At 36.3% G+C, this 26,226-nt stretch overlaps 3 protein-coding genes across 3 annotated transcripts; 1 reads left to right on the forward strand and 2 right to left on the reverse strand.

The window, feature by feature from the left end:
- Positions 1–4,981: 4,981 nt before the first annotated feature.
- LOC129887950 (uncharacterized) lies at positions 4,982–12,723 on the forward strand. Its single transcript, XM_055963209.1, has 2 exons — positions 4,982–5,711; positions 12,138–12,723. The coding sequence occupies exons 1-2, from the start codon at positions 5,074–5,076 to the stop codon at positions 12,400–12,402; spliced, it is 903 nt and encodes a 300-aa protein (XP_055819184.1). The 5' UTR covers positions 4,982–5,073; the 3' UTR covers positions 12,403–12,723.
- Positions 12,724–14,342: 1,619 nt separating this feature from the next.
- On the reverse strand, positions 14,343–19,484 carry LOC129887951 (UPF0664 stress-induced protein C29B12.11c-like). Its single transcript, XM_055963210.1, has 5 exons — positions 19,340–19,484; positions 17,994–18,099; positions 15,885–15,956; positions 15,290–15,498; positions 14,343–15,024 (listed from the first exon to the last, which is right to left on the reverse strand). Exons 1-5 carry the CDS (start codon positions 19,447–19,449, stop codon positions 14,913–14,915), a joined length of 609 nt encoding a protein of 202 aa, XP_055819185.1. The 5' UTR covers positions 19,450–19,484; the 3' UTR covers positions 14,343–14,912.
- Positions 19,485–22,896: 3,412 nt separating this feature from the next.
- LOC129887952 (transcription factor TCP7) lies at positions 22,897–24,189 on the reverse strand. Its single transcript, XM_055963211.1, has one exon. It carries the CDS (start codon positions 24,124–24,126, stop codon positions 23,383–23,385), a length of 744 nt encoding a protein of 247 aa, XP_055819186.1. The 5' UTR covers positions 24,127–24,189; the 3' UTR covers positions 22,897–23,382.
- Positions 24,190–26,226: the final 2,037 nt, after the last annotated feature.

The following is a 26,226-nucleotide window of genomic DNA, read 5'->3' on the forward strand; positions in this document are numbered from 1 at the left end:
TTGATACAGTTCTTTTAAAACCTTCAACAGGTCTTGTCTTAAAAAAAAAAAAGTAATTGAAGTGCTGAAAGTTATTTTTATAAATAAACAGTTGAGTGTTTGGATAAAAGTGCTTAAATGAGAAAAATGATGTAAATTTTAGGGTTAAAAGAATAAAAAGGATAGTTTGGAAATTTAGTTAAAATATAAGGGATATAAAAGTAATTTCTATGGTCAAGGAAAATGACTTTAAGCACTTAGGAAAAAAATTCTAACTTTTTATTTTTGACTGACTTTAAGAACTTTATGACTTAAAATTAGCACTAGACAAATACGTTCAAAAGCTAAAAAGGAGCTTTAAGTTGGTTTTGACATCCAAACGGGCACTAATTGTCCAAATAGAGGGAAGTAAGTTAGATGGGGAGTCATTCTAAAAGTCACATATAATAAATATAGTAATAAAAATAAAGAAAAAATATGTGCATATTAAAGTGGTCAATATAAAAAAAATGAGTAATATAGTTGAAGTATTAGCAATAATATATGAGTTAAATAGCTTTAAATTATACATCTTAAATAAAGATGAAGTATTAGTAAGAACAACCTGTAAAGCCATAGTTAAATTTCATCAGACAATAAATAGTAAAGTTAGTAGTAAGAGAAGATGGCTTAACTTTATTAATATAATATCAATATATAATAATATTGTGTTTGAATATAGTAAAGGAAAGGATAACGATTTAGCTGATAAATTAAGTAGATTACAACTTAAAACTAACTAATGTAATGTTATTTCAGCATGAGACCAACTGGTCAATCGCCAATAGACCAAGGCAAGGACATAGTCCCACCAGACTCATACGCTCAGACTATATTAGGTAAGATAAATTTTAGACCTCAAGGTTCAGTTGAGATGATGGAAAGAATTTACTTTGGTAAGTTCAATTTAATTTTTTATCCTCAATGTAACCTATCATTTAGAATAATGCAGAGTGTACCTTAGGAAAATCCCAGAAGTGTTTAGTAAACAACCTGTGGATAGCCTATAACAAGAAAGACACTAAACATTTTATTGCAACTACTAATGCTTTATGTCAATGCTTATCAGATAAAAATAGAGAGGATAAATTTAAATATTACGTTATTATACATGGAAAGACAAATGGTGTTTTCAGACTTGGATCGAAGTAGTAGACTCGATAAATGGATTAAAAATTCACTCTTTAAAGGTTTCAATAATTTTACTGAAACTTTAGACTCTGCCAAAGGAATGCTTGGGCCAAAGTACTATATTTCTTCAGCCCTCAGACAAAGCCCAAATCAAACTCCTCAATACAATATCCAGAAAGATTCAGACAAAATAATTTTTTTGTGACCACTGTTCTACCATAACTGAGGCCTTCAAAAGACTCTATGCAAAAAATGAGGCCCTCATTCAAGAAAATATGAGACTAATGAAGCAACTAGAGACATTCAAAAGTAAGTTTGCTCCTAAAATTGATACAAGCGTTCCGACTCCAGAAATGAGTTCTCCATCTCACTCAAAAATGGATGAGAAGGGTGTGCATTCCCCTCTAAATGCTAAGAAAATCATTGTATCGGATAATGGTTTCTGAGAAAAATCCACCAAAAACATTCACAGAAAATATCCATAGGCTAACACTTACGAAAAATTAAGAAAATCGCTTGATTCCTGTAGCGCGGCCCTTAAAATGCTCCTAAATGTTGTAAAAGTCCGTAGGCCACCGAAGCCGCTCCCTACTCCATACAAACGTCCCCATGCACTTTAATAAAAAAATACAGCCCGAGCCCCCGGGACCCCAGCATCCGTGGGTTACACCCACGAAAAACTAAGAAAACCACCTTATTCCTGTCATGCTACTCCTAAAATGATCCTTAACTCTGTAAAAGCCCAGCATCGTCTGATTCGTACAGCACGACTCCTAAAATTCTCGTAAACACCGTAAAAGCCCATTCGGGGCCACTGAAGCCGCCCTTAGGTCCATACAGATGTCCCATGCCCTTTAATTGATAAAATGGCTTGGACCTTGGCACCCCCAACATCCGTGGGATAACACCCACGAAAAACTGAGAAAATCGTCTGATTCTTGTCGCGCTACCCTAAAATGCTACTAAACGTTGTAAAAGCCCAGCCGGGGCCACCAGAGCTGCTCCTAGGGTCCTTACGGACATCCCCATGCAGTTTAATAAGAAAAAACAGCTTGAGCCCGTGACACCCCAGGATCAGTGGGCTAACACTCACGAAAAACTGAGAAAATCACCTTATTGTTGTCGCGAGCCCCTTAAAATGCTCTTAAACGCTTTAAAAGCTTAGTCGAGACCATTGGAGCCGCTCCCCAGGTCCTTATGGACGTTCCCATGCACTTTATCAGGAAAAAACGGCCTGGGCCTTCGGCACCCCATCATCCGTGGGCTAACACCAACGAAAATATGAGAAAAAGTCTTTTGATTCTTGTCACACGATCCCTAAAATGCTCTTAAATGCTGTAAAAGCCTTGCTAGGGCCACCTGAACCGCTTCTAGGTCCCTTAACGACGTGCCCATACACTTTAATCAGAAAAAGGGGTCGAACAGCATTCGTGGGCTAACACCCACGAAAATTTGAGAAAATTGCATGATTCCTGTCGTGCGGCCCCGTAAATGCTTACAAACGCTTTAAAATCTCGGTCAGGACAACTAGAGCCATTCCTCGGTCCTTATGGACGTCTCCATGCACTATAATCGAAAAATAAAGCCTGGACCCTCGACACCGCAACATATGTGGGTTAACATACATAAAAAAGTGAGAAAATCATTTGAATCCTTTCGTGCGACCCCTTTAATGTTCCTAAATGCTTTAAAAGCTCGGCTAGGGCCACCGAAGCTGCTCCTCGTGTCTAAAAATAAGTTCCCACATACTTTAATCGAAAAAAACAATCTGGGCCCCAGCACCCCTAGCCTCCATGGGCTAACACCCATGAAAAACTGAGAAAATCGTTTGATTTATGGTGTGCGGCCCCTAAAATGCTCCTAAACGCTGTAAAACCCCGATCGAGGCCATTAGAGTCGTTGATCGGGTCTTTCCAAATGTCCCCATGCATTTTAATTGGAAAAAATGGCTCGGGCCCCAACACCCCTATCATCTGTGGGCTAACATCCACAAAAAACTGAGAAAATTGCCTTATTCCTGTTGTGCACCCCCTAAAATGCACTGAAATATTGTAAAAGCCTGGCCGAGGAAACCTGAGCCCCTCCCCAAGGCCTTACTGATGTCCCCATGCACTTTAATTGGAAAAAATTGCCCGAGCCCCCGGCACTCCAGCATATGTGGGCTAAAATCCACGAAAACTAAGAAAATCGTCTGATTCTTATCACACGACCCTTAAAATGCTTCTAAACGCTGTAAAAGCCCGCCCGAGGCCATCGGAGTTGCTCCCTGGATTAATATGGATGTCCCCATGCACTTAAATCAGAAAAAACAACTCGAAACCCCGGTACCCCGGCATCCATGGGCTAACATTTACGAAAAAACTGAGAAAATTGCCTAATCCTGTCGCGTGCCCCTAAAATTACTTCTAAACGGCTTAAAAAACCCGTTCGAATCTATTGAAGCCGCTCATTCGTACGGGCGTACCCATGCACTTTTATTGGAAAAAATTGCCCGAGCTCCCGACACTCCAGCATCCGTGGGCTAAAACTCACGAAAACTTAGAAAATTGTCTGATTCTTATCGCACGGCCCCTAAAATGCTTCTAAACGCTATAAAAGCCCAGTCGGGGCCATGAGAGCCGCTCCTTGGATCCTTACAAACGCCCCCATGCACTTTAATCAGAAAAAGCCCAGGCCCCTGCACTCCCCAGCATACGTGGGCTAACATCCACAAAAAATTTAAAAAATTGCATGATTCCTGTCGCGCGGCCCCTAAAATACTCCTAAAAAATCTAAAAGCTTTACCGGGGCCATCAAAGCTGCTCTTGGGGTCCTTACGGATGTCCACATGCACTTTAATCAGAAAAAGGCCTGGGCCCCTGCACCCCTGCATCTGTGGGCTAACATCTACAAAAAAGTGAGAAAATCGTCTGATTCCTGTCGTGTTGCCCTAAAATGCTAGTAAAAGCTGTAAAAGCCCGTCCGGGGCCATCAGAGCCACTCTATGGGTCCTTATGGACGTCCCTATGCACTTTAATCGAAAAATATAGCCCGAGCCCACGGCATCCTCCAACATCCGTGGGCTAACACCCACAAAAAATTAAAAAAATTGCCTAATTTCTGTCGTGCGACTCCTAATTTACGGTACGTTAAATTTTAAAGGAAAAAAATAACAAATAAGAAGAAGAAGATGAGGAGGAGGAGGAGAAGAGCGCAAAACACAAAAAGAATAAGAAGAAGACACAAATGGCAGCATGACTTGCACTCCGACTGCAATAAAGAAGGCCGAGTGACTTATTTGTTTTATAGATTTTGTAAATTCAACTAAAAAAATGGTAAGTACAATTTATAAACTGACATTTTACATAATTTATTTTTAATTTTTATTAATTTATTTATAAGAATGCGCTTAATGCGAATGACAATGAATAACCAATTTTGAAATTAATTTTAGGATGAAATCTTCAAAGCTATTACCTTTCAAGTAGAGCTTCTTTCCAAGACAGTCTTGTCCCGTCTAGACTGCCTGCTCGTTAGCAAGTACCTCGAACTCTGCCTCGTTCGTTCGTGTGGAGAATCTCTCTCGTTACTCATAATTTCTTTCAGGTGATATGATGCGTCACAAATAGAATGGAGTAGATTATCCATCGATCCACGTTAGAAACTTTCATTTCTTATAAGATTTTCATTAAATCCAAGTAATGATTATTTTAAATAGTGTCTACTATCCCATCAACTTTTGAGATAGCTTATTTCGAAATTCGTTATTTTAGAACTATAATGCTATTTTATTAATTTCAAAATAGTTAATTCTGAAACAATTAATATCTAAATAATTAATTTTGAGGTAACTCATTACGTTACGGAACGACACCTTACTTATGCAGTTGGATTGTTAAATTGATTGAAAAAAATCGAGCTGTCAAAATCATAACCCCACTGAAAATGCCCCCGGCGACTCCTCAATCCACCACCGCCACCACAGCCGCCGCCTCCGGTTCCGCCGCCAATCACCGCCAAGGAAACTCCAATTCCAACCTGAACCCTAACAAAATTGACCTAAAGAACCCTAACAATTTCAACAGAGCAACCAATTCGCGTCTCCTTTCCGTGGATACCGATATGCCCGACCCGAATTCCTCGACCGGAAATGCCGCCGGACGTCCATCTTCTTCGAATGGCTTAACGCCAATGAAAATTGACGGATGGGAGGAGGATGCTATTATGGCGCGGTCCAAGTATCTGCATCGAATGGAAGTTCTCAAACGGAGGCATCGACGGACTAAGCAACTCCAGCGTATATACAGAGATTGTTACTGGTCTTTAATGGAGGAAGTCAAGCTCAAGCATAGAGAGTATTGCTGGAAGTTTGGAATGAGTACTTTTCAGGAAGACGAGGATAAGAGTAATAAGGATGGTACTTTAGGCACTGGAGAGAACAATGGCAATGCAGTTAACAGTAATACGTGTGGAGTTCACGGCTGCAAGGCGAAGTCAATGGCTCTTACGAACTTCTGTCATATGCATATATTGTCTGATTCCAAGCAGAAGCTGTACAAGGCTTGCACTTATACCATCAAAAGGTTTGCTTGTTATTCTTTTCTTTATGTTTCATACATTTATATCTTTGTGTTCTGCACATATCTAAGCTTTATGAATAAAAATGTCTTTTCTTATGTCTGTGACTCTCTATTAGATATGCTTATCCTCCCCTAGAATATCTAGCACTACATGTTATTAGCTCATCAAAACAAGGAATATATAGTACTCTTGCTATTAGGTTATCCTGATTCCCAAGTATAATATTATGCAAAATCTGCAGACAGTGGAAAAGATAGTATCTTGTGTGAGTATGAACGCGTGAACTATCCTGCTTCGAGAGTAATTTGTGTCTCACAGATGCGTCCTTTCTGAATTGTTTCTGAAGCAGAATTCATACGCCCGTGCCCAATTTAATGCTTTATTGTTTGATATAAAGCCGGTCGTTTTGCTTGCATATAACCAAACGATCTCATCTTTTTTCTTCAAAAGGAACTTTGCTAATGTAGGATCTAAATATTTTTTGTCATTTGCTGATATTTTTGGAGATAATACCTTTAATGAGTGACATTGGTTGCGCACACTGGATCTAGATCTGCAATTTACCAAGTTGTGACTTGTTAGTAAAAGTAATGTTGTTCTAGTTCTTGCACGTGCATAATGTGTTCAATTTACTGATTAATCTGTTCGGTTATGGCTCTTATTCAATCAAATCAACCATCTATGTCTCAATCTTATAATAAAGGGATCGGCTTTGATTATGGCTGAATTAAAATGAGAAAAAAACTTGTTTGGTGATCATGTCTTTTACTCAACAACTGTGTGAGCCCAATTAGATAATTTTTGCTTCATTTTTGTCGTGCTTATGAATGAACACTTGTTAGCCCTTTGTTATCATTTCCATTTATGAAGCAAACTTTCATTTCATTTAAATGATTCACCAAATTGACATCGAAGTAAAATGCTTTTTGAACAATAAAGTTGGGCTCGATTAGCATGCTTCTCAGTTCTCATCTTTGTCTGATCGTCTCTACCCTGTTTCCATGGAGGGCTAAACATGCCAATGCTGCTCCTTGCTTCACATATACACGTTCTTCCTCCATTTATCTCCTTTTATTTCCATAATCGATATATCCAATCTATCTCTTCTACTAAAGCACCAAACTTGAAGAACCAACCGTCCACCGTAGCCTCAAAATGTATCAGACAGTTGCATCATGGATATTTGTCCACTACCTCCTAAATAAAATTGCACTATATATCAATGTAATTGGGAGTTCTTCTACTTTTAATTACTTAAACCTCTAGTACTGCAAACCTAGGATGTCCTCAATTACCTATTCTATAATTAGAAGATGTCTCTTCTAGCACCAAACAAACAAACACTGGAGTAATCTCCAAATTCAAGCTGGACTACCATCAAAGAATACTCTTTTGTTAGCTTAGCCTTAAAAGAAAGCTCTTTCTTCAGTCCAAAAATCCATATTATAGCAGCATATAATTTTTTATTTTTAAAAAGAATCTTGTCGGTGCTTTCTTATAGCTGACTTTAGTTGTCTTCATATCATGAAAGTATTCTACGAAGATGGGTGTCCATTCATCACTCTGTTCTCAACTTTACCTGGATATAGTTCTGCTGACTTCTTCTGTTACCATAGTGTAGCAATGACAAGTTGTTTCTTTGGAGCTTCTTTGCTCCATTGATCATCTCAGGATTTTTACCTGCATCTCTTCCCTATGTCAAAACTGTCTGCTTTATGAAGATCTCATCTCTTTTTAAGTGCCAGCACCATGGATCCATCTTCCATTATCTGGTTCATATTAGCAGGTGATTACTTAGTGTCACTATCTGTCTTCTTGCATTTTGTATCTCTAAGACTAATTACCCTGAAGATCTGTTTCAAAGTCAACTAGAATACCTGACCAGTCGAAACAAATAGGAGCAGGGAATTTGCCCGTTAACTTTGATAAATCATGTACTCTTTGCTGTTTTACTCAAATAGAAATCTCCTGTAAAATTTTTAACCTATCATGATTGGATTTGGTCACAAAAGTCTTTCAAAGTTTGTAAAAGGCAGTGGAAGAGTATTCTTTTCCTTTTCTTTGGTTGGTGAAGTGAAGATATAAAAAGCTAAAACTAATGGCTGGCACCAAGGTATTGCATAAAGTACAGACAACATTGGGACTGAGATAGATTGATCAATTTACATGCTATAGCGACTATGTGGGGGTAGAAAAGACAAAACAACACTTGCCAAATACAAGTTTAGTCACTGCAATGAAAGAAAGTTTGGGAAGATCCAAATGTGTTTGACTTCTTCCATGGTATGAGCTTTGCACTACAGTACAAAAGCCTAATGTACCCAAATTGCACTATATGCATTATAACGTCTTAAAGAAGCTTCTGTTGTGTTCTCTCTCCACCACAAAAAATAATTACAATTGGGAACAGTCTCCTGTCACTTACATTTGGATTTTTGATTCATCATACCTTGAACAAGAAAATAAACAACAACAACATACCCTGAACAAGAAAATGAAATGAAAAATTAACAGATTAAACTTTCCAAAGGCTTCAATTTTCTTCCATTAGCAATCAGATACTTTGATCCCCTTCGTTCTCACTCGGATTCACACCTCTGACTCAAAAGAGGCATTGCATTCTCTTCCATCCCATTCATATCTCTATGTTGCAGTGTTAATATCAGACCACCATGCGCTTCCTACCTCACTTTTATCTTTAGAAGTAGTGGAAGAAAAGAATGAACTCCAGCTATTCTGTAAGTCCCTTTCGCTAGTATGATTAAATTCCTTAGCTTCTGTTCCTTGGATTAATCAGAAAGACTTTGGAAACTTCGCCAACCCCTTCTAAGTGTTTCCGCTGGTACAGGTTTGCTTTCCTCATTCTGTAATTTTCTCTTTCTGGTGATCTCATCTAAGCTTCTGATCCTCCTCTACATTCACTAGTAATCAGTTTTAACTTATTTATCTCTCCTGAGAAAATCGGACATTTGGTGAGTTTGAAACTAACTCCTCTTTCTGGTGCGTGGTTTTCCATCATTTGGCATTTCCTTTCTTTCACTCTTGTATCCCTCCTGAGAAATCCAACATTTGGTATGCCTGAAACTAACTCCTCTTTCTGGTGCGTGGTTTTCCATCGTTTGGCATATCATTTCTTTCGCTCTTGTCTACTGTGTTTCCCTTTTTAATTAATTCTTTTGATTATAGTAGTTGGGTAAATAATCTGGCCCAGGCTGACATTTCACTCTTAAAAGAAAAAAGAAGGAATTTGGTGCAGGTAATTTCCTACTTGGAAAACATGTAGCCCGTCTTGATTTCTGAGTTTTGGCCAGTTTTTTGAAATATTTTTGGCCCATCTGAGGTGATTTATATTGGTCAGTTCTACTGATGTTGTCAATTGCTTCTTGCCAGTTGCACTTCTATCCCACACCCGTCAAGTTTATGCAAATCCCAATGTCCGTCCCGGTGGTATTACTGTAACTATCTTTTAGAACTCCTATAGTATCAATTTTTAAGAACTGTCTCTTTAATTATTCTGTTTGCTTGGGGATTGAGTCTAGGAAAATCCACACCATTAAGTTGTGGTTGCATAGAATAGGTTTTCACCAAGACTTTCACTAAATTTCCTTATCTTATTGTTTCTTTTTTCCAAAATAGATTGTGGTGAAGTTATGATATTCTTACTTCATTATTTAAAAAAATAATACCGTGGTGAAATTTTGAGTTCACCGATCTGATTTGTGCTTTCATAAAGAATAAAGTAAAAAATCTTATTAAAACGTGAGAACTTCCATATACAAATAGTCTACTAAAAAGTAGAGAGGCTACATAATTATAAAGTCATTCTAGCCCCCAGAGCTTAACACTTAAAGTGTGGTTTAGACACATCATAGATCCGAAGTGTAGAGGCGAGTTCATACTCCCATAGTTTTGAACCCGTGAGCCAACTTGGGTAGAAGTCACGAGAGATTTCTCCGATGTATAAAAAGTTTATAAAGTTATTCTCTGTTCTTTAAAAAGTTCTATTTCTCTCCTTCATACAACCACATGAGAGCTCGATGGGCAACTTCTCATGCCCTAAGTCTTTTCTTCCTTCTTCTAAATCCGAGCTGTGTAGTACATTTTCAATTTACCCAACATTGTCCACTGTACTCCAAACCAGTGTAGGTAATGCCACGTGACAATGCAACAGAAGTTAGTCCACATCTTCGCCCAAGCATTTGCACACAAAGCACTGGCTAACATATGTGAGCCTCCACTTTCTCAAGTCCTCAGCAGTCACTATCGTTCACCTTGATACCAGCCAAGATAAAACACATGCTAAGAATCCAGAACAACAAGTGAAGGAAGCCCGAGTTCTGTCTTAGAAAAATTATGTGATTGTATGAATTTATTGAGTACAATCCACCTCTCCTCACCCCAATTTTTATTTTATTTTTTTGAAAATGGTAATGTTGTATTCTGTAGCATTAAGGATATGCTGGTGGCCTTCAAAAAACTGAGGGGGAACAAAAGAAGAGAAATAAAATACTTACAAGGATCCTAATAATTCTACAATCAGTTCTGTTTACTCTAATCCTCAACCCCAACTTGATGAGTGCTGGTTAGCATATGTTATCTTCTGCTTGTAGAGCATTTCAGTTGGAATTTGTCTTCCTCTCAGCCTTGTAGGTTCTTCTGAGTATCAGATCCCAATGTACTTGTCCATCTTGTGTTCTACATATCTACTCACCGCATCTCATCTCTCTCGCTCGATACTTTATATATGTTGTAGAAAATGACCCACAAGGTGTTTTCTCCAACTACTTGTGACCCCAAAAACTATAAAAACTGATTCTGCTGCCATCCCGTTTGTGTAGCACTGCCGCTTAAGTCTTTGCACTTCAGGATGTTTTTTCATAGTATACGAATGTGACAATTGGTGTTTCTCCATAGTCCTCAACCAAAGAGTTGCATGATGTTTCAAGTCCTCCATCACCCATTCATGTCCCATACTTATATGTGATTCACAACCCTCCATAAAGCCTGCTCTTTGTCTTGAATCTCCATAATTTCCTAGTAGTGATTTGTTGATATTCTCAAGTATTTCAACTTAAGTCCTCTGAATATTCTCAAGTCTTTGTAAACTTTTAGAGTGCCCTAGCATCTTCAGTTATTTAAATTCCCTTTTAGGTTGAAGTGAGCCCCTCCCAGTTCCCTCGCTCTTCTCGAAAAAAAATTGAATTACCTGGCCGTCATCACTTCTTGCTGAAGTTACGACACGACTCCCTAAACCTTTTTTGAACTTTTGGACTTCAGATTTTCCTCAATATTCTCAGTATGTACTATGCCTCTCATTGTGGCTTTGTCGTCTTGTTCTATTAAACAGTTCTTATTGCACTTGGAACAGGATAATCCCACAGCGGACCTTGTCTTCTCTGTTTTCCTCATCCATTCGTCAGTGCAATGCAGGATGAGAATCCAGGCAGCCATTTGAAACCAAAAAGTTCCTTTTTATAGATATATGCAGCAAAAACGGAGTGTGACAGTTGTCATCTTGGGAAGAGAAAACAACTTTAGCTAAAGGTTGCCATCTGTCTAGTAAACATGCAATTAGTAAAAATGTATGTAATAATGTGATGCTTTAGAGTTGTCAACAAAAAATGTGATGCTTTAGAGTCACGATTAGGTGTAAAAGTACGCATTTCACTTGCTAGCTTCTGTAATTGAAGACTATTAGATTCTCCTTTTAAAAACAAATCCAAGTGACAGGTGTAAACATGTTTACCATGGAGAATTATTCTAAACTTTACAATGTACAGGCAATGTTATATACTAGAAAGCTGGAGCTAGGCCTGTAACAGTGTTCTCGCTCTCCTTCAATATGTAGACCACTGTGGATGAGCGGCCTGTTGTTGGGTTGCTTGCATTGAGGCTATGTGCTTCAGTGTGCTCTTCTTGTTAATATGGGTGATCAACATAACCTATTTGCTCAGCTGGCTTTTAATCGTGGTGACTGCTGGCTGGTAAGTTGGTCCATCGGCGGGGCATTGGTGCTAATGGGGGCACAGGTACATTAGGAACATGTGATGCTCTGATGTTTTGGTTGCTTGCACACTGAGGCATGGCTGAAGGTGCACTTGTGTTATGAGTCATGGAGTATAGTAGGACAACAACCTGTGACAGTCGTCTTTTTTTGTATAGTCTCTACATGTAAAGTATATTTTTTGTTTCACATGGCGTACTAACTTGCAATGTTTTGCTGTAATCTGAGCCTATCTCGGAATGATGGCTGACTGTATCTGGATGCATTCCTTTTCCTTTCTTTTCTTAAAGTTAACAACTGATGCTGAGATACCCGGAAGTTCAGATTTTGTGGATCCTAATCATAAAGCATTGACAGTTAATCTTATTACTAGTTACAGAGGTAATATTACTTATTGATCATGCCTTGTCGCTTCATTTTGCAGTTCGCCAACAGGGCCCATACTTTGTGGGAAGCCAATATTGAGGTCTGCAGTTCCTTCCTACTGCTCTCTTCATTTTCAGAAGTCTGAGAAGCATGTGACACGGGCTTTAAAGAAGGCAGGCCTTAATGCTTCCAACACAAGTAAAGTAGCCCCCAAGTTTCATGTTATAGTTGCGGAATATGTTAGCCATATCCAAAAAAAAAGAAGAGCTGCACAAAACGCAACTCTAGAGATCGCCGAAGTAAAAGAGGAGAATAGCTCTTAAGGCACGGCATCACGTAAAACTGAAGCCTGTATATTTTCTTGGCAAGTTGGTGATGCAATTATAGCAAGTATATTTGGTTAAATAGGATTTCATGTGGGAAGACGACGAATGATTTGGAAGAGAACTTGTATGTATAAAGGGTACTGCAATCTAACCGAATTTAGTCTAATATTGAGCTTGATTTGTTCAATGTGTTCTGCTTATGTTGGTGTTCTTGTGAATCCATGCAATGTTGGAAGATTATGAAACAAGAAACACACAACAATTCAGTTGTATTTTAACTCAATATTTTTGTTAAATAAAGTTCATTTTTGAACCTGACATCTGCTGCTAATAGTTGCTGCAGTTCTTACTGCACTTTTTTTTGTTTTTTCACCCGGTGTCCGGTACTCAAATTGGAGCTCGACTGAATCCGAATTCGCACGAGTGTAACTGTTTGTTTTGTTTGCTCTCAGGAAGGATTTGATATTGTTTATGCCTTTATGGAAACAGAGGAAGCTTTTTCTTCTATTTAAAAGATCTGAAATAAATTATAAGCTGATCTTTGGAGAGTTCTTTTTCTTCTATTTAAATTGTAAAGAATTGTGGTAAACCATTGCTGGTCACAATTTTCTTCTTTTACACATTTTGTAAGGGCAAACAGAGGATTATGTACTAATTAGTCATTGCTAACTTTGAATAACATTTTATAATGTATTTTTTTAAATCATATTGACATGAATATAAGTACTTATGGTAGTAGTTTTTGGATAAATAAATTTTAATTTTAAAATATGGAATTAGTCTAATTCAATTTAGGTTTAAAAATTAGTCAAGTTGACTTTTAAAAAGCAAAAATACAACATAAATTGAGACAGAGAAAATAGTGGATCCTATTTTACCCTTTGCCTTACCATTTCTTTTATAATAACTCTACATATATTGATTACCTTACCTTTTTTGGGGGGGGTGGGGGGTGGGGTGGTGATGGTTGGAAATTTAATATTATAATCTTATTTCCAATATTATGAAATAATGGAAATAATATAATTTATTCAAATATTATATACATAAAAAAAAAAAATTACTTTGTGAGACTACACTAAATACATTGTTGTATTATATTCATCAAAATAATACAATATAATCCAATACAAGTTTATTTGAGCAAACGCGAATTTTATTATTAAGAGATCAGTCTGTAGGAATTGGGATGTATAAGAGAATCTAATACATATATTAGTCATAACATTATTTAATCTTTGGTTTAGTAGGACTTTTAGCCTATGCATAGCTAGTTATACATCCTATTCAGTATTATATACTTTTTAACTACTACATTGCAAGTCATAGTATTAACAATACAATGATTATTAATACATAGATAAGCATAGTTAAAGACCACATTGTCTTTAATACACCAAATTAAACAGTGAATAAAGAATAATCTTATCATTACTAATACATCTTATTCAATATTATTCTTATGCACTTTACCAAACGACCGTTCATATCAAGCTGGTGGAGTTTAGCACTTTCTGCCAATAGCATAAAACGTAAATTTCTATAAATGCATAGCATTTCTTGAGTCGAGGCAAACTAAGGAATCTCTTAACTAACAATTAGGCCAAATCATATATGTTAAATTTTCTATATAAACACTGATCTAATTAATGTTTTTGACGCAAACACAACATTAACATAAGTGGTTAATTTCATTTCTATCATCACACACTTTTATTATACAATTGCCAACTTAATTAGTAATACCATGGCAAAAATTGTAGTACTAACAACAATGACCTTCTTGTTGTTGATGATTTTGGGACTTAGTTACTTTCACATTACTAGTGCTGTACCCAATGGCAATGAAAATGGCAATGTACAAGTATTTCCTGCACGGAACCGGCATGAAATAGGATTTGATGTACAAGAATTTCAAGCGCGGAATGAGCATGAAATAGAAAAACAAACGAATTTATTGAGTGTAGCAGGCATGCGCGCAAGGCTACAAACTAGTTGTTCTTGCTACAATTGTGGTACCTTTCAATGTTATTGCAGAGGTTGTAGCTCAGAAATGTGCTGCATATAACAAGTGTTTGATCATAGAAAGGAGAATATTTGAATAAAACATATGTTACATGTACTTTCGGTTAAAAACATATGTCATGTATTTATTGAATAGATGTAAACGTCATGTGGGTTGGGGGTGTTTCTGTACTCCTTTTGTTGCTTTTGTGGACACGCATAATAATGAGTTGATGTATTTTGGACTACATAAATGCTTCAGCAGCATTTTAAAGCCTATATGTTCCAAGGTCTGCTTGAAATGTTTTATTTTTATTTTTTTATAAAGAAATGGAAAAGACCTCCGGGGAAGGAGGTTTGGATGAACCACCTAGCTCCACTCCTGCATCGTATACAAAACAAACTCACAATTTTTCTCTGTATGGAGAGATCTGAAGGCATCAATCAAGCAAAAGATGCATCTCGCGCACAAGTTGCATTATCGGGTTAACCTGAAGCAAGAGCTATCTAGACGTTTCAGCAGTAGGCTGCGACTGGTACGTATGACACCTGAGTCGAGACTTTGGAGTAGGCTGCTGCAAGAAGATACTTGTCGGATCACTGGGGTCGACATAACTGCAAATTAAGAAAGAAAGAGTTTTGAAATTTATGGTCTAAAACATATTTCGACGCTCGATCTCTACTCCTCGAAAGCGTCTTAGAAAGTTATGTGGGGTATAAAATCATCTCATTAAGGGTAAACGGAAAGTTTAAAGGTAAATTGCTTCTAAATATACAAATATCTCGTTCTTTATGGGACAAACTAGAAAGGAGAAAGTAATGCATAAATTGGGACAGAGGGAATAGCTTCATTGTACAAAAAGCAAGCAACGTGACATACGCATATCTCGTCATCTCATCGACTGGTGTTTTGGTTGCGTCATGACGGGGATCTATGCAATGCTTTTCCCTTGATCGACGGTAGCGTCGTCTCACTTTTCCGATTAGATTGAAAACTTTTGAGATGAAAGTCTCACAATCACATTCCTTGAACAAAATTTTAAACGAATGAGGAATGATCCTGTTTTCATTATCGTTAGCAGGTATAACCTGAAATAGTCTAAAATCAGTCATCTGAAGTAGGGTAGATATATAGTCTATGAATAAATAAAAGCATAATACATAAATGTGTCATTTAACTTAGGTTTAGCAGACATCTATACCCTCCAACTTTGAGTGTGCACAAGTAGACACTTAAACTTGTATAAAATTGAATAAGTATACACACACGTCCTACATGGCATAATACAAGTATAATGCCACATAGGAAGCGAATTGTCATAAAGGATGCTACGTAAGACTTATCTGTCTATTTGTTCAACTTTATACAAGTTTAAGTGCCTAGTTGCACAACCAAAATTGGAGGGCATAGATGTAAGCTGGGGCCAAGTTAAATGGCATGTTTACGTATTATGCCATCTATCTATTATACTTACCGGATTCACATATCCAGAAAAGTTTTTGCAGAAAAATATTGGTTGATTTAATTTTTCACCATGAACAGAAAGCTGCAGAACAAAGTAAATTTGGGTCAGACAGAGCAATTATCTCCAACAACAATAACAAACCCAGTGTAATCCCGTGGAGTCTGGGGAGGGTAAAATGTATGCAGACCTTACCCTACTTTGAGAAGATAGAAATGTTGTTTTTAATAGACCTTCTGCTCGAAGAACGATAAAAAAGGGCAGTAGTAACAAAAAACAATAACAAAATAATAAGATAACCAAAGGCTAAAGGAACAACGTGTAATAATAGAAATCTAAAAATAATGAAAAGCAAGAATAGTACTCTTTTTTTTTATAACCGTCATGTCTGGGCCAATTTGCGTGCACCTCGACTAATTTCAGGGGATACCTGCCACTTCCCACCAGTAACAGGTATAGTAACATGCATCAGGTAACTCTATTCTCCAAGGCTAGGACATATGGCAAAAAATCAATTATTGTTTTTGTCTCTGCTGTAATTTGAAACACAAGAATAGTACTAATACTCAAAGAAAGGAAAAGAAAAATGCCTGATTTCCTACTAACCCTCTATCCTAATTCTCGACCTCGACACTAACCTATCAATTATCGGCTTTCTAAATATTGTTTTCTTCTTCCACTCGTCAATAAAACCCCTGATTTGGTAGGCAATATAATAGACAAAACTACATAAACTTCAAGTAAGAGAGAAAAAAGGAATTCATCAAGGTATGGGAAAAACTCCTACACATAAATGTGTGTATGTATAAAAAAAAAAAACTCCTCCTTTGAACCAACTAACTCTTAATGCCAGATCAACCTCTGCTCTTATTTAACTACTTCAACCATTTTTAAATTGAGTCACACAAATATATCAAAATCGAGACAGCATGTAACAACAATAAGAACAGAGATACAAGCAAGTAGTGAAGCACAACTCGACTATGACAACATTGAATTGAACCAAATATATGAACTATCTCACATTACATAATGGTAGTCATCCAAGTGCAGCGATACCAAACGTGGAAAAAAATTACAGAAGCTTTATTAGTGCTTTAAGCACAAAGAGGAAATAAAGCGTGATTGAAGGGAATGATAAAAGATATATATGTAGCAAAAACCAAACAACAACTATTCAGTGTTGCTCCCTTCAAGACAGAGCATATGGGCGATGAGATGCACACCTTAACGCCGTGTGCCTACACAGAAGCGCCGCTTAATGAGGAATATTGCACAACCTATTTTGCAGCTAGCTTCAGATCTTAACGGCCTTCAACAATACTATTCAAGTCTAAGACAGTTACCCCAACAAACAATTAAGTTCAATTCTAAGACAGTTACCCCAACAAACAATTAAATAGACAACAAATGCAGGAATTCAACACAGGCGATATTGCTTAGCTAGAACTAACGAACAACAACATACCCAGTGTATAGTCTCATAAGTGGGGTTTGGGGAGGGTAGAGAGGTTGTCTCCGATAGACCCTCGACTCAAGAAAAAGTATATCAAAGCATGTTAGAAAAGGAAACAATGGAAGTGAAGAAACCATGGCAAGATATTATTGAAAGCAATACAAGACAATCTGTAAAAAGGAAAGGAAACAATAGATAGTAACAAAAATCGAAGGCAAGAAACTACACGAGAAATACTACGACTACTAGTAAGGAAAGATAAGCAAGACAACGCTAGCTAGAACTAACCGGACAACAGTATATCAGATATAGGCACGTGCACAGTCTTGAAAATTCAAATGTTTAGTACCTTTGGAACTTCATTCAAGATTCTGGACAACAACTTGAAATATAGTCCTATAAGACTATAACATAAGAAGACTAGCCACTCTAGATTTTTGAGATATTTAAACAAAAAAGGGCATATGGTTATCTTGGAACCTAAAGACATCAGCCTCACGTGTTGCAATTTTATTGGATAAACTCAAATAAATATAAACAAGAAACGAAGCAAACAAACAATGGTACGAATTTGGGGTAGAAACCATTTTTCGCACATGATTCATAAAGCGTATATCTCCTACAGAATCAGGCAATCGGAAGCTAGAAGGACGAGCATTACATACCAAAGGAATGTCAAAAGCAATGAAGTTGTCACTAGGGTTCTTTGCAACAAAGACCATCCGTATATTCGACAAGTAGATGGTTCCTTTGGCTTGTACTTTTCCTAAACTGCAAAAACAAAATATTCACAATACATGTCAGCCCAGATATCATTAATGGGTTAAAAAGTCAAAAATTGGAGGGAAAAAACAGTGAGAAATAACATTCAAAGTTCCCTAAGTTCAATACAGTGAGAAAGCAACAATTACAGAACAACTAATAACTACCGCTCCATCCACACTCACTCGATAAACTAATGCATCTACTTAATCTCGTGAAAATTAAGCATAACTATACAAATATATCCTACGGGCCAACGTGCACGGATCAACTATTTCTACAGGCTACTTGTTACCTACCACCAACACAGGTACCGGAAAACTCTATCCACCAAAGCTTGGACAAATAGGAAGAAAACACCTTGTGTTTTAGCCTCCACTGGAATTTGAACATTAAATCACATCCTTGGGTGACTCACTCAATAAACTTAATGCATCTACTAAAAAAAAAAAAAGCAATCTTGTGACAATTAAGCCCAACTATACAAATACATACTTCAAATTCCTTCAGTTAGCTAAAAGAATTTTTGTTTCCCAAGATCCTAATATCAGAACTACCAGCATTTTGGGTTGATTCAAAAACCATGAAACTAGATGAAACCACTTAAAATATAGGTATCACAATGGAAGAATGCAAAGAAGTATCAATGAGTACCCACTTCATGTCAAGGCCAGCTAAACTAATTCCACGTGCTACCCAGTGGCGGAGCCACTTTGAGTCTCATTCGGCGGAAAATTAAAATTATACTATCTATACATAGTTAAAATAACTTTTATGTATATATAGTAGATGTCGAACCCCTTCGACTAGTTTGTATGTCTACTTTTCAGATTTTGAACCTCCTTAATAAAAATTCTGGTTCCTCCACTGGTGCTACCAGTTACCCCCAACACTACTATCGGGTAACTCTATCCATCCAAACTTATTTTTGTCTACGCTGAGATTTGAATCCGACACGTCATATTTCTCAACTCACTTCATTAATCCCTATGCCACAATATCATGTTTTAAATTAAATCTTGGGCCGGCCTAATTCACAAGCCAAAAGCTAACTCAAAAGATGGAGGATTGAGGATTCCATTCATTCATACATACTTGGATGGCGCACTCAATAAACTTATTGCATCTACTAAAAAAAATGTAATCTTTTTCTGCCCAAGATACTAATTTCAGAACTATATCATCATATTGGGTGGATTAAAGAACCAATTAAAAATAAAGAGAATAGAATGGAAGAATAAATGGGTACCGAGGGATCTTATTGATCTCAAATTCAATTTCATCGCTTGCGAAAACGAACAATTCATTGAGAAATGGAACTGGCATTCCATGAGGAAATAATTTTGGATTCACTGCCATTTTCAACCAACAAAAAAAAAACAAATATTTTCTTTGTTTTTTCTTGGAATAGTTTTTGATGTTTTCAAATTTCTTGTATTTATGGGTAACTCTTAAGACGTGTATATCACGTGTACAACTTAATAAATAAAATTATCTATTTGTTATCCGTGTTTTTAAATTATAAACTAAATAAATATTGTATTAGTTTATAGGAGTGGTAGCTCGTATTGGGCAAACCCAATGCGACGAGCTCAACCTAGTAGGCAAGCTACTTGCTTTCGCTGGCAAGGGATTTTGAACTGAGACCCCCAACATGGAAGTCCCAAACTCAAACCACTGGGTCACCCCGAAGAATTTAAATATAATATTTATTTTGATTGTTATTTTAAATTTGTTGTATTTTATCATTAAATTCATCATTACGTAATGACGAAAAGTCTCATTTTGTGTAACTGATGATTTGGTATGATCGCATTGTTACCTTCTCTCGTCTTTTTTTTTTCTTCCTTATTTTGACTTTAGTAACTATTTAATAATCATATTTTATGAATTGTTTTACCTTTTTATGTTAGTTCTACTTTGCACCATACTTTCTTTTTAAGAAAAACTGATAAAAAATCTATTCAAACCTTATATTTATCAAAACAAACAATACGATACATTATAAAAACAATGCATAAACATCATCAAAACATAGTGTAAAGTGCTATACTGCTATTGCTATACACTAAACATTATAAATAAATATTTACAATTAAGTTATTTATTACGTAATTACACATAATAAGTATAGTAATTAATAATCTAATAAAAATTCGTTGATACCATAAAAAATCTTCACATTATCAACAAATTAGAGTTTATCACCTTCATAAAGAAAGTCAAAGAACCCTATATAATTAATTTAGTCTAACCGTGTTGTGATGGCGATATTAAAATTAAACACGATTTAAGGAAGACTTATGGTATAGATTTATATTTTTATAATATCTAACCTATGATATTAATAATATTTTCAATTAAGTTGATGTTGAATTGTGTTAACTTTCTAAACTAATCTTAGCTACTTCTCTATTTTATTTTGAAGGTGTGTTTGGTACGGATGAATATTTTTTCCAAATTTTTGGTTGATCAAAATAGTTAACAAAATATTTATCTCAAAAAAAAAAGTTTCTTAAAGATTAGAAAAAAGACTCTCTGCCTAAGTAGAAAAGACAAGTTTCATAAGCAATTTATTAATGCAGCATTTTAGAATATTCTGATATCTTGTTTATGAACTATAATTTGCTCATTTTTAGTAAGATTGTATAAAAATTAAGAAAGCTTTCATAGATTTCACCATTTGTGGGATTTTCATATTTATGAAAAACAAATACAATTTAAGAAATCTACATTACATGTCCAAACTAAATTGATTTCATATCGCAAGTCCCAACGAACCCTAATATAAGATTTTTCACTTCATAATAAGGGTTGGGCATGAAATATTTTTCTGACGGGCTGTTTTGGCAGAACCCATATTAACCCTTAAAATTAGATTAGCCCAAACACGACCCATTAACATCAAATTGCACCTGTACACCTCGACTATTCCATTAAGTAACCAACACAGCTATCAAATAACTTTATCCACCAAGGCAAAATGCAGAGTTAAAGAAGATTTCCATATGATCCATGTTGCCAATTCTTACTCATGTTACTTCTCCTTATGAACCTCAAATGCAACTGCACCAAGGAGCTCCCACTATACATAGTTGCAGAGCCATATTGTCGTCGTCGAAGGGTGGTCAATTAAACATCCTTCATCAGAAAATTATGCGGTATATATAGGTCAAAAATTACTCTTTATACATATATATATTAAATCTTGAACACCTTTGACGAAATTACTAGCTTCACCACCGACTATATACCGATTGCACCATCAAGAATGATGCAAAAGATATCGCAGCTTAGCAGTAGACATATTCAAAAGGAGTTCATATTCAACAAACACTTGACATTCTCAAGCTAGTATTACCAGCCAACATATTTCCGATACGGACACTGAACGAGTACCTTTTCGCCGGACTAATGTAGAAGAAAGCTATCGCATGTGGAGTCCAAAAAATGTACTACTTTTGAAGGATCCGACACACTCAGGGGCATTTTTGAAGAGTCCGAGCAAATAGTTGGACTGTATGTCTGAAAGCCTTCTTCTGAAAATAGTATCAAACAAGAAAGTTAAAATCTAATAGATCTCTCAGATACTAGCAATCTTCACAACAACGACATGAATTCTGCATATAGTGACTTGGTTTATAAAGAAGCACTCTGCAGCACCTTATACAAGGGAACCAATGTAAGAAAACAGAACGTCCTGCACGTCTCAAAGACGAAAGAAAATCTTTCCTGCCTGCACATAGAAATTCTTTTTAAACAACTAGGTGTTAGCAAATCATTTCTTTCTCTTGGTTTTCGAGGTCCGATTACCACATAGATGCACGGAATCCTCTTAAAATTCTAAGATATCAAAAAGATAATTACCAAAGCTCAAAGTATTAAACAACCTCTAAGCATCTGCTTAACTATTTAAAACGATGTAAGGTTAGTTTTACCCCCTTAAAAAGAATATTACCTGCTGAAGTCTTTGTGGTAGTTGAAAAGAGTTCCACAAGTCCAGACGATGCCAAGCTAGAGAGTTCAATCTGATCTTATTTCACCAATTCATTTTCAGAACTTAAGCAAATTTTCACCAGAAGAATTCAAGCAGCAAAAACATCAAATTTGTAAACTTTAGTAAGGAGGTGAAACTTGCAAACCCATGGGAGTCCTCTAAATATCAGCCCATCTTCAAGCCAAGAAATCTTTACAATCAAATAATAGATATAATGTACATATTATCAAACAAAAAAGCAAAAAGCTGAATTGCATCCTTAATCTAAGATGCTGCAGAGCGGAATTTCAACCGCTTTAAGAAAATATAGTACAGCATGCTGCAGTGCGGACTCTTGTCCTCCTCCAACTTGAAGTAACACATGATTTAACAACTAGCTTCAGAAATCTAGTCTTCTGAGTACTACTGAGCAAGGTATAGCATGAAGATAATAACAGAGACTTCCACATTATCAAACAGTTCTCAAGTTGAAACTCAAGCTTCTCGGCTTCAAAATGTGGCGTTCACTGCAAGTTTATATGTGGAACAGATAGTAAGCCACATAGACATTTATTTACCAAGACTAACTACACAAAAGCATAAATGGTAAGTACCAAAGGTGACTCTTTCGTGTATGATGTTCAAAATCAGCTAATACATTTCAAAAGCATTTACTCTGTTCAATCAAGGCTCTAGACGATGTCACAGTTACAACGTCTATAGCACTCTATTGATTTCAATCAATACACTCCCAACGATTTCATTTTACACCTTACCGTGCATCACTTCACCAGTGACAAGTGAACCTTTTCATACACGAGAACACAATGTATCTAAGGAACAAATTCCATAACACTCAATTGAGTTTGAGAGATTATCTCACACTTAAAGTAAGTTTCAACAAATTACAGAATTCAATTCATCAGAAACCTCCATGGTTTCGTTACAAAAAACATTCATGTGGACTACAAGTTTTCGTAGACCACACACAAATACCTATCTTCTCCACTCACCATTATCTTATTGAAAATGGTCAAGCACTTATTGAGTAGTTCTGTGCTTGTAGTGGTAATTCCAAACAAATTCATGATCACAAGAAACTCCCTTGGATTCTTGCATCTCTTCTTCTTAAACGAACTAACGAACGAACAAACAAACACTCTAATCCTAGCAATAATTCAACAAATTGCAACAAAACCTACCTCCATTTCTCACTCTCACTACACTATCTAATCCCTAAAAAATTAACAATACAACAAACAAGAACCAACAATACTCAATTTATACATATCATAAATATCAAATACTTCATATCTTCATTGTCCATCGTCGTCTCTTCTCCCTGATGAAGCTGGTACGGAACCCGAACCCGACAGAGAAGCTAGCAAATTCAGATGCCCTTGAGCTATAGGAAAGTAATTCCCAACTCTACCAGCTGATGCCTCTTCCATCTGCTGCTGAAGAAATCTCGACGGCTGCGAATTCAAATGTGTCGGCACCACCATCTCCGGCGGCGGTGCAGCGAAACTCCAAACTTGTCCAAAATCCGACCTAGCAGGAACAGCCCAAAATCCAGCAGTAGGACCCACATCCTTATCACCACTTCCGTTATCAACATCCTCAGACCGTAAACGCTTCCCGAGTAAAAACGGCGCCGGAGAAATCAACGGATGTAACAACGACGGCGACGACTTGTTGTTATTATCCATCGGAGCAGAAACAGAAACAGAAGAAACGGAATTTCGTAAGGAAACTGAAACAGTAGAGAAGCTAGCAGGTATAGTACCAGTACCAGTAGCTGCTATAATCGAAGGTTCAGCTTGACGTAACAGCCATTCAATTGTTTGTCCATCAGATTTATGACCTAATTCACGAGTAAGCTGAAAAACCCTAGCAGCACAAACAATTGGCATCCTTATACGTCTTCCTCTTCCATCGACTTTACTATGCCGGTCCTTCGCCGGCGGTTTCTTCACCGTCAAAGCAACACTACTATTGGCGGCAACTCCACCGGAAGAATCGAGTAAAACGCCGCCGTTTGGTTCTACCGACGTCGCCATATAGAATTTTCTGCTGAGATAAAGAAAAATAAACAACAATTATACAGAAGAAATTGAGGGGAAGCGGGGGAACACGTGGTGGGGGGGTGGGGGGTCAAATGATTGAGAGGCAGGAGCTGGTGGAGACAGGAGAAGGGCACATGGTTGGGTGGGACCTAAGTTTAATATTTTGGTTTTTTGGTTTTACGCTCGGTGTGCGGTATCTGCATAGAAACCTCAATTAAATTTAAATTTGCAGCGAGAAGTTTCCTAACGTTCTCAAGACGATTTCGTACCAGAATTCAAATTTTAAAAATTATAATTAAGAATGAAGAAATACTTATAACTCTCTGAAATAATGGTTATCAATGAAACCATGTTTAAATGTATCTTGATTTTATTTTGTGTGATACACATTTTTGAAAGGGAAAGTTAGCATTACTACTTCTCTTTGATACCATCAGAGTATATCGAGCAGTTTCGTTAAAACACTGTATTTTCCTTCTTGATACCATCAGAGTTTATATAGACTCTCATGGTATCAAGCGTGTATTTATGTCAGTGTCCCTTCCCTTGTTCCTTTTTGATACCATGAGGGTATATTATACTCTGATGGTATCAAAAAGGAAGAAATAGTGATTCAGCGAAACTGCTCGATATACCATCAGAGTATATTATATACTCTGACTTTCCCTTTCAAAAATCTGTATCACACAAAATAAAATCAAGATAAATTTAAACATGGTTTCATTGATAACCATTATTTCAGAGTATATCGAGCAGTTTTGTTGAAACACTGTCTTTTCCTTCTTGATACCATCAGAGTATATATATACTCTCATGGTATCAAGCGTGTATTTATGTCAGTGTCCCTTCCCTTGTTCCTTTTTGATACCATGAGAGTATATTATACTCTGATGGTATCAAGAAGGAAGAGACAGTGCTTCAGCGAAACTGCTTAATACCATCAGAGTATATTATATACTCTCATGATATCACGCGAAATAGTTAAAAGCAATGTGTATGAAAGTAATGGAGTATCCAATGATAAATAGTTTACTTTTGGGGTATAACAATAACTATACCCTTTTTGAAATCTATATTTAAAAAAACATGTTATACATTCATAGAGTAAATCGACATGCAAGTAGGCATAATTAGTGACGTTTGATAGAGTGTATTATAAGAAATATTATATATATTAATTTTATGTATTAATAATATTTTATTTGATATGTTTTTTTAATCTACGTATAATTAACACTATTGTATATTAATGTGTTTTCTTTGAGCTTCTTTGATCATGTTCTACAACAACAACAACAAAAACACCCGGTAAATTTCATTAAGTGGAGTCTAAGGAGGATATAATGTACGCAAATCTTACCATTACGTCGTGAGGATAAATATATTGTTTTCGAAAGACTCTTGGCTCAAGTGCATCAAATCTAAATAAAAGAAGAAGAAAATAATGAAAAAAATATAGTCATTAATAAAAAAAGCAGTGCAAAGTCTGCAAGAAAAAAACTCTAATAGCAGTAAATAGTGTGATAACCGAACAATAAAAAATATATGACAAGAACTATGAGGGTATGACTAGTACTACGATAGGCACTAACAAACCTAAATTTTCGCAAGGCAAGACAATCCTCCACCCCTACTATTTCTCTATTCTAATACGCGACATTCGCTCCTTTCTATCTAGAGTCATGTCCTTGATAATATGAAGTTGCGTCATTAGCTTTTTAACTTATAAACCACTTAAAAAACTAATTTAAACACCCCGTAAGTAAACTTATACACATTCAAAGTAGATGGATATAAATAATAATTGAATTCAAGATAAAAAAATACTTTTATATATTATGTCTATCTAAAATATAGGCACGAAAATTAAAAAGGAAAAAAAAGTAAAGAAGATAAGTGAGAATTTAAGTAATGGTTGTTAGGATGGGGGGTCCATTTTCTGGGACCTACCAAACTCAATACAGAGTGTGGAATTTTTTGTATTTAAGAACTTGAAATTGATCACTGAATTCATTTACTTACTATGTCTAAGTTAGTCCCACATTTTTTTATTTTTAATTTGAAATCCCTTGGAAAATTTGCATCTATTATACT

The sequence above is a fragment of the Solanum dulcamara genome, chromosome 4 (genome assembly GCF_947179165.1).
Source record: "Solanum dulcamara chromosome 4, daSolDulc1.2, whole genome shotgun sequence".
NCBI lineage: Eukaryota > Viridiplantae > Streptophyta > Magnoliopsida > Solanales > Solanaceae > Solanum > Solanum dulcamara.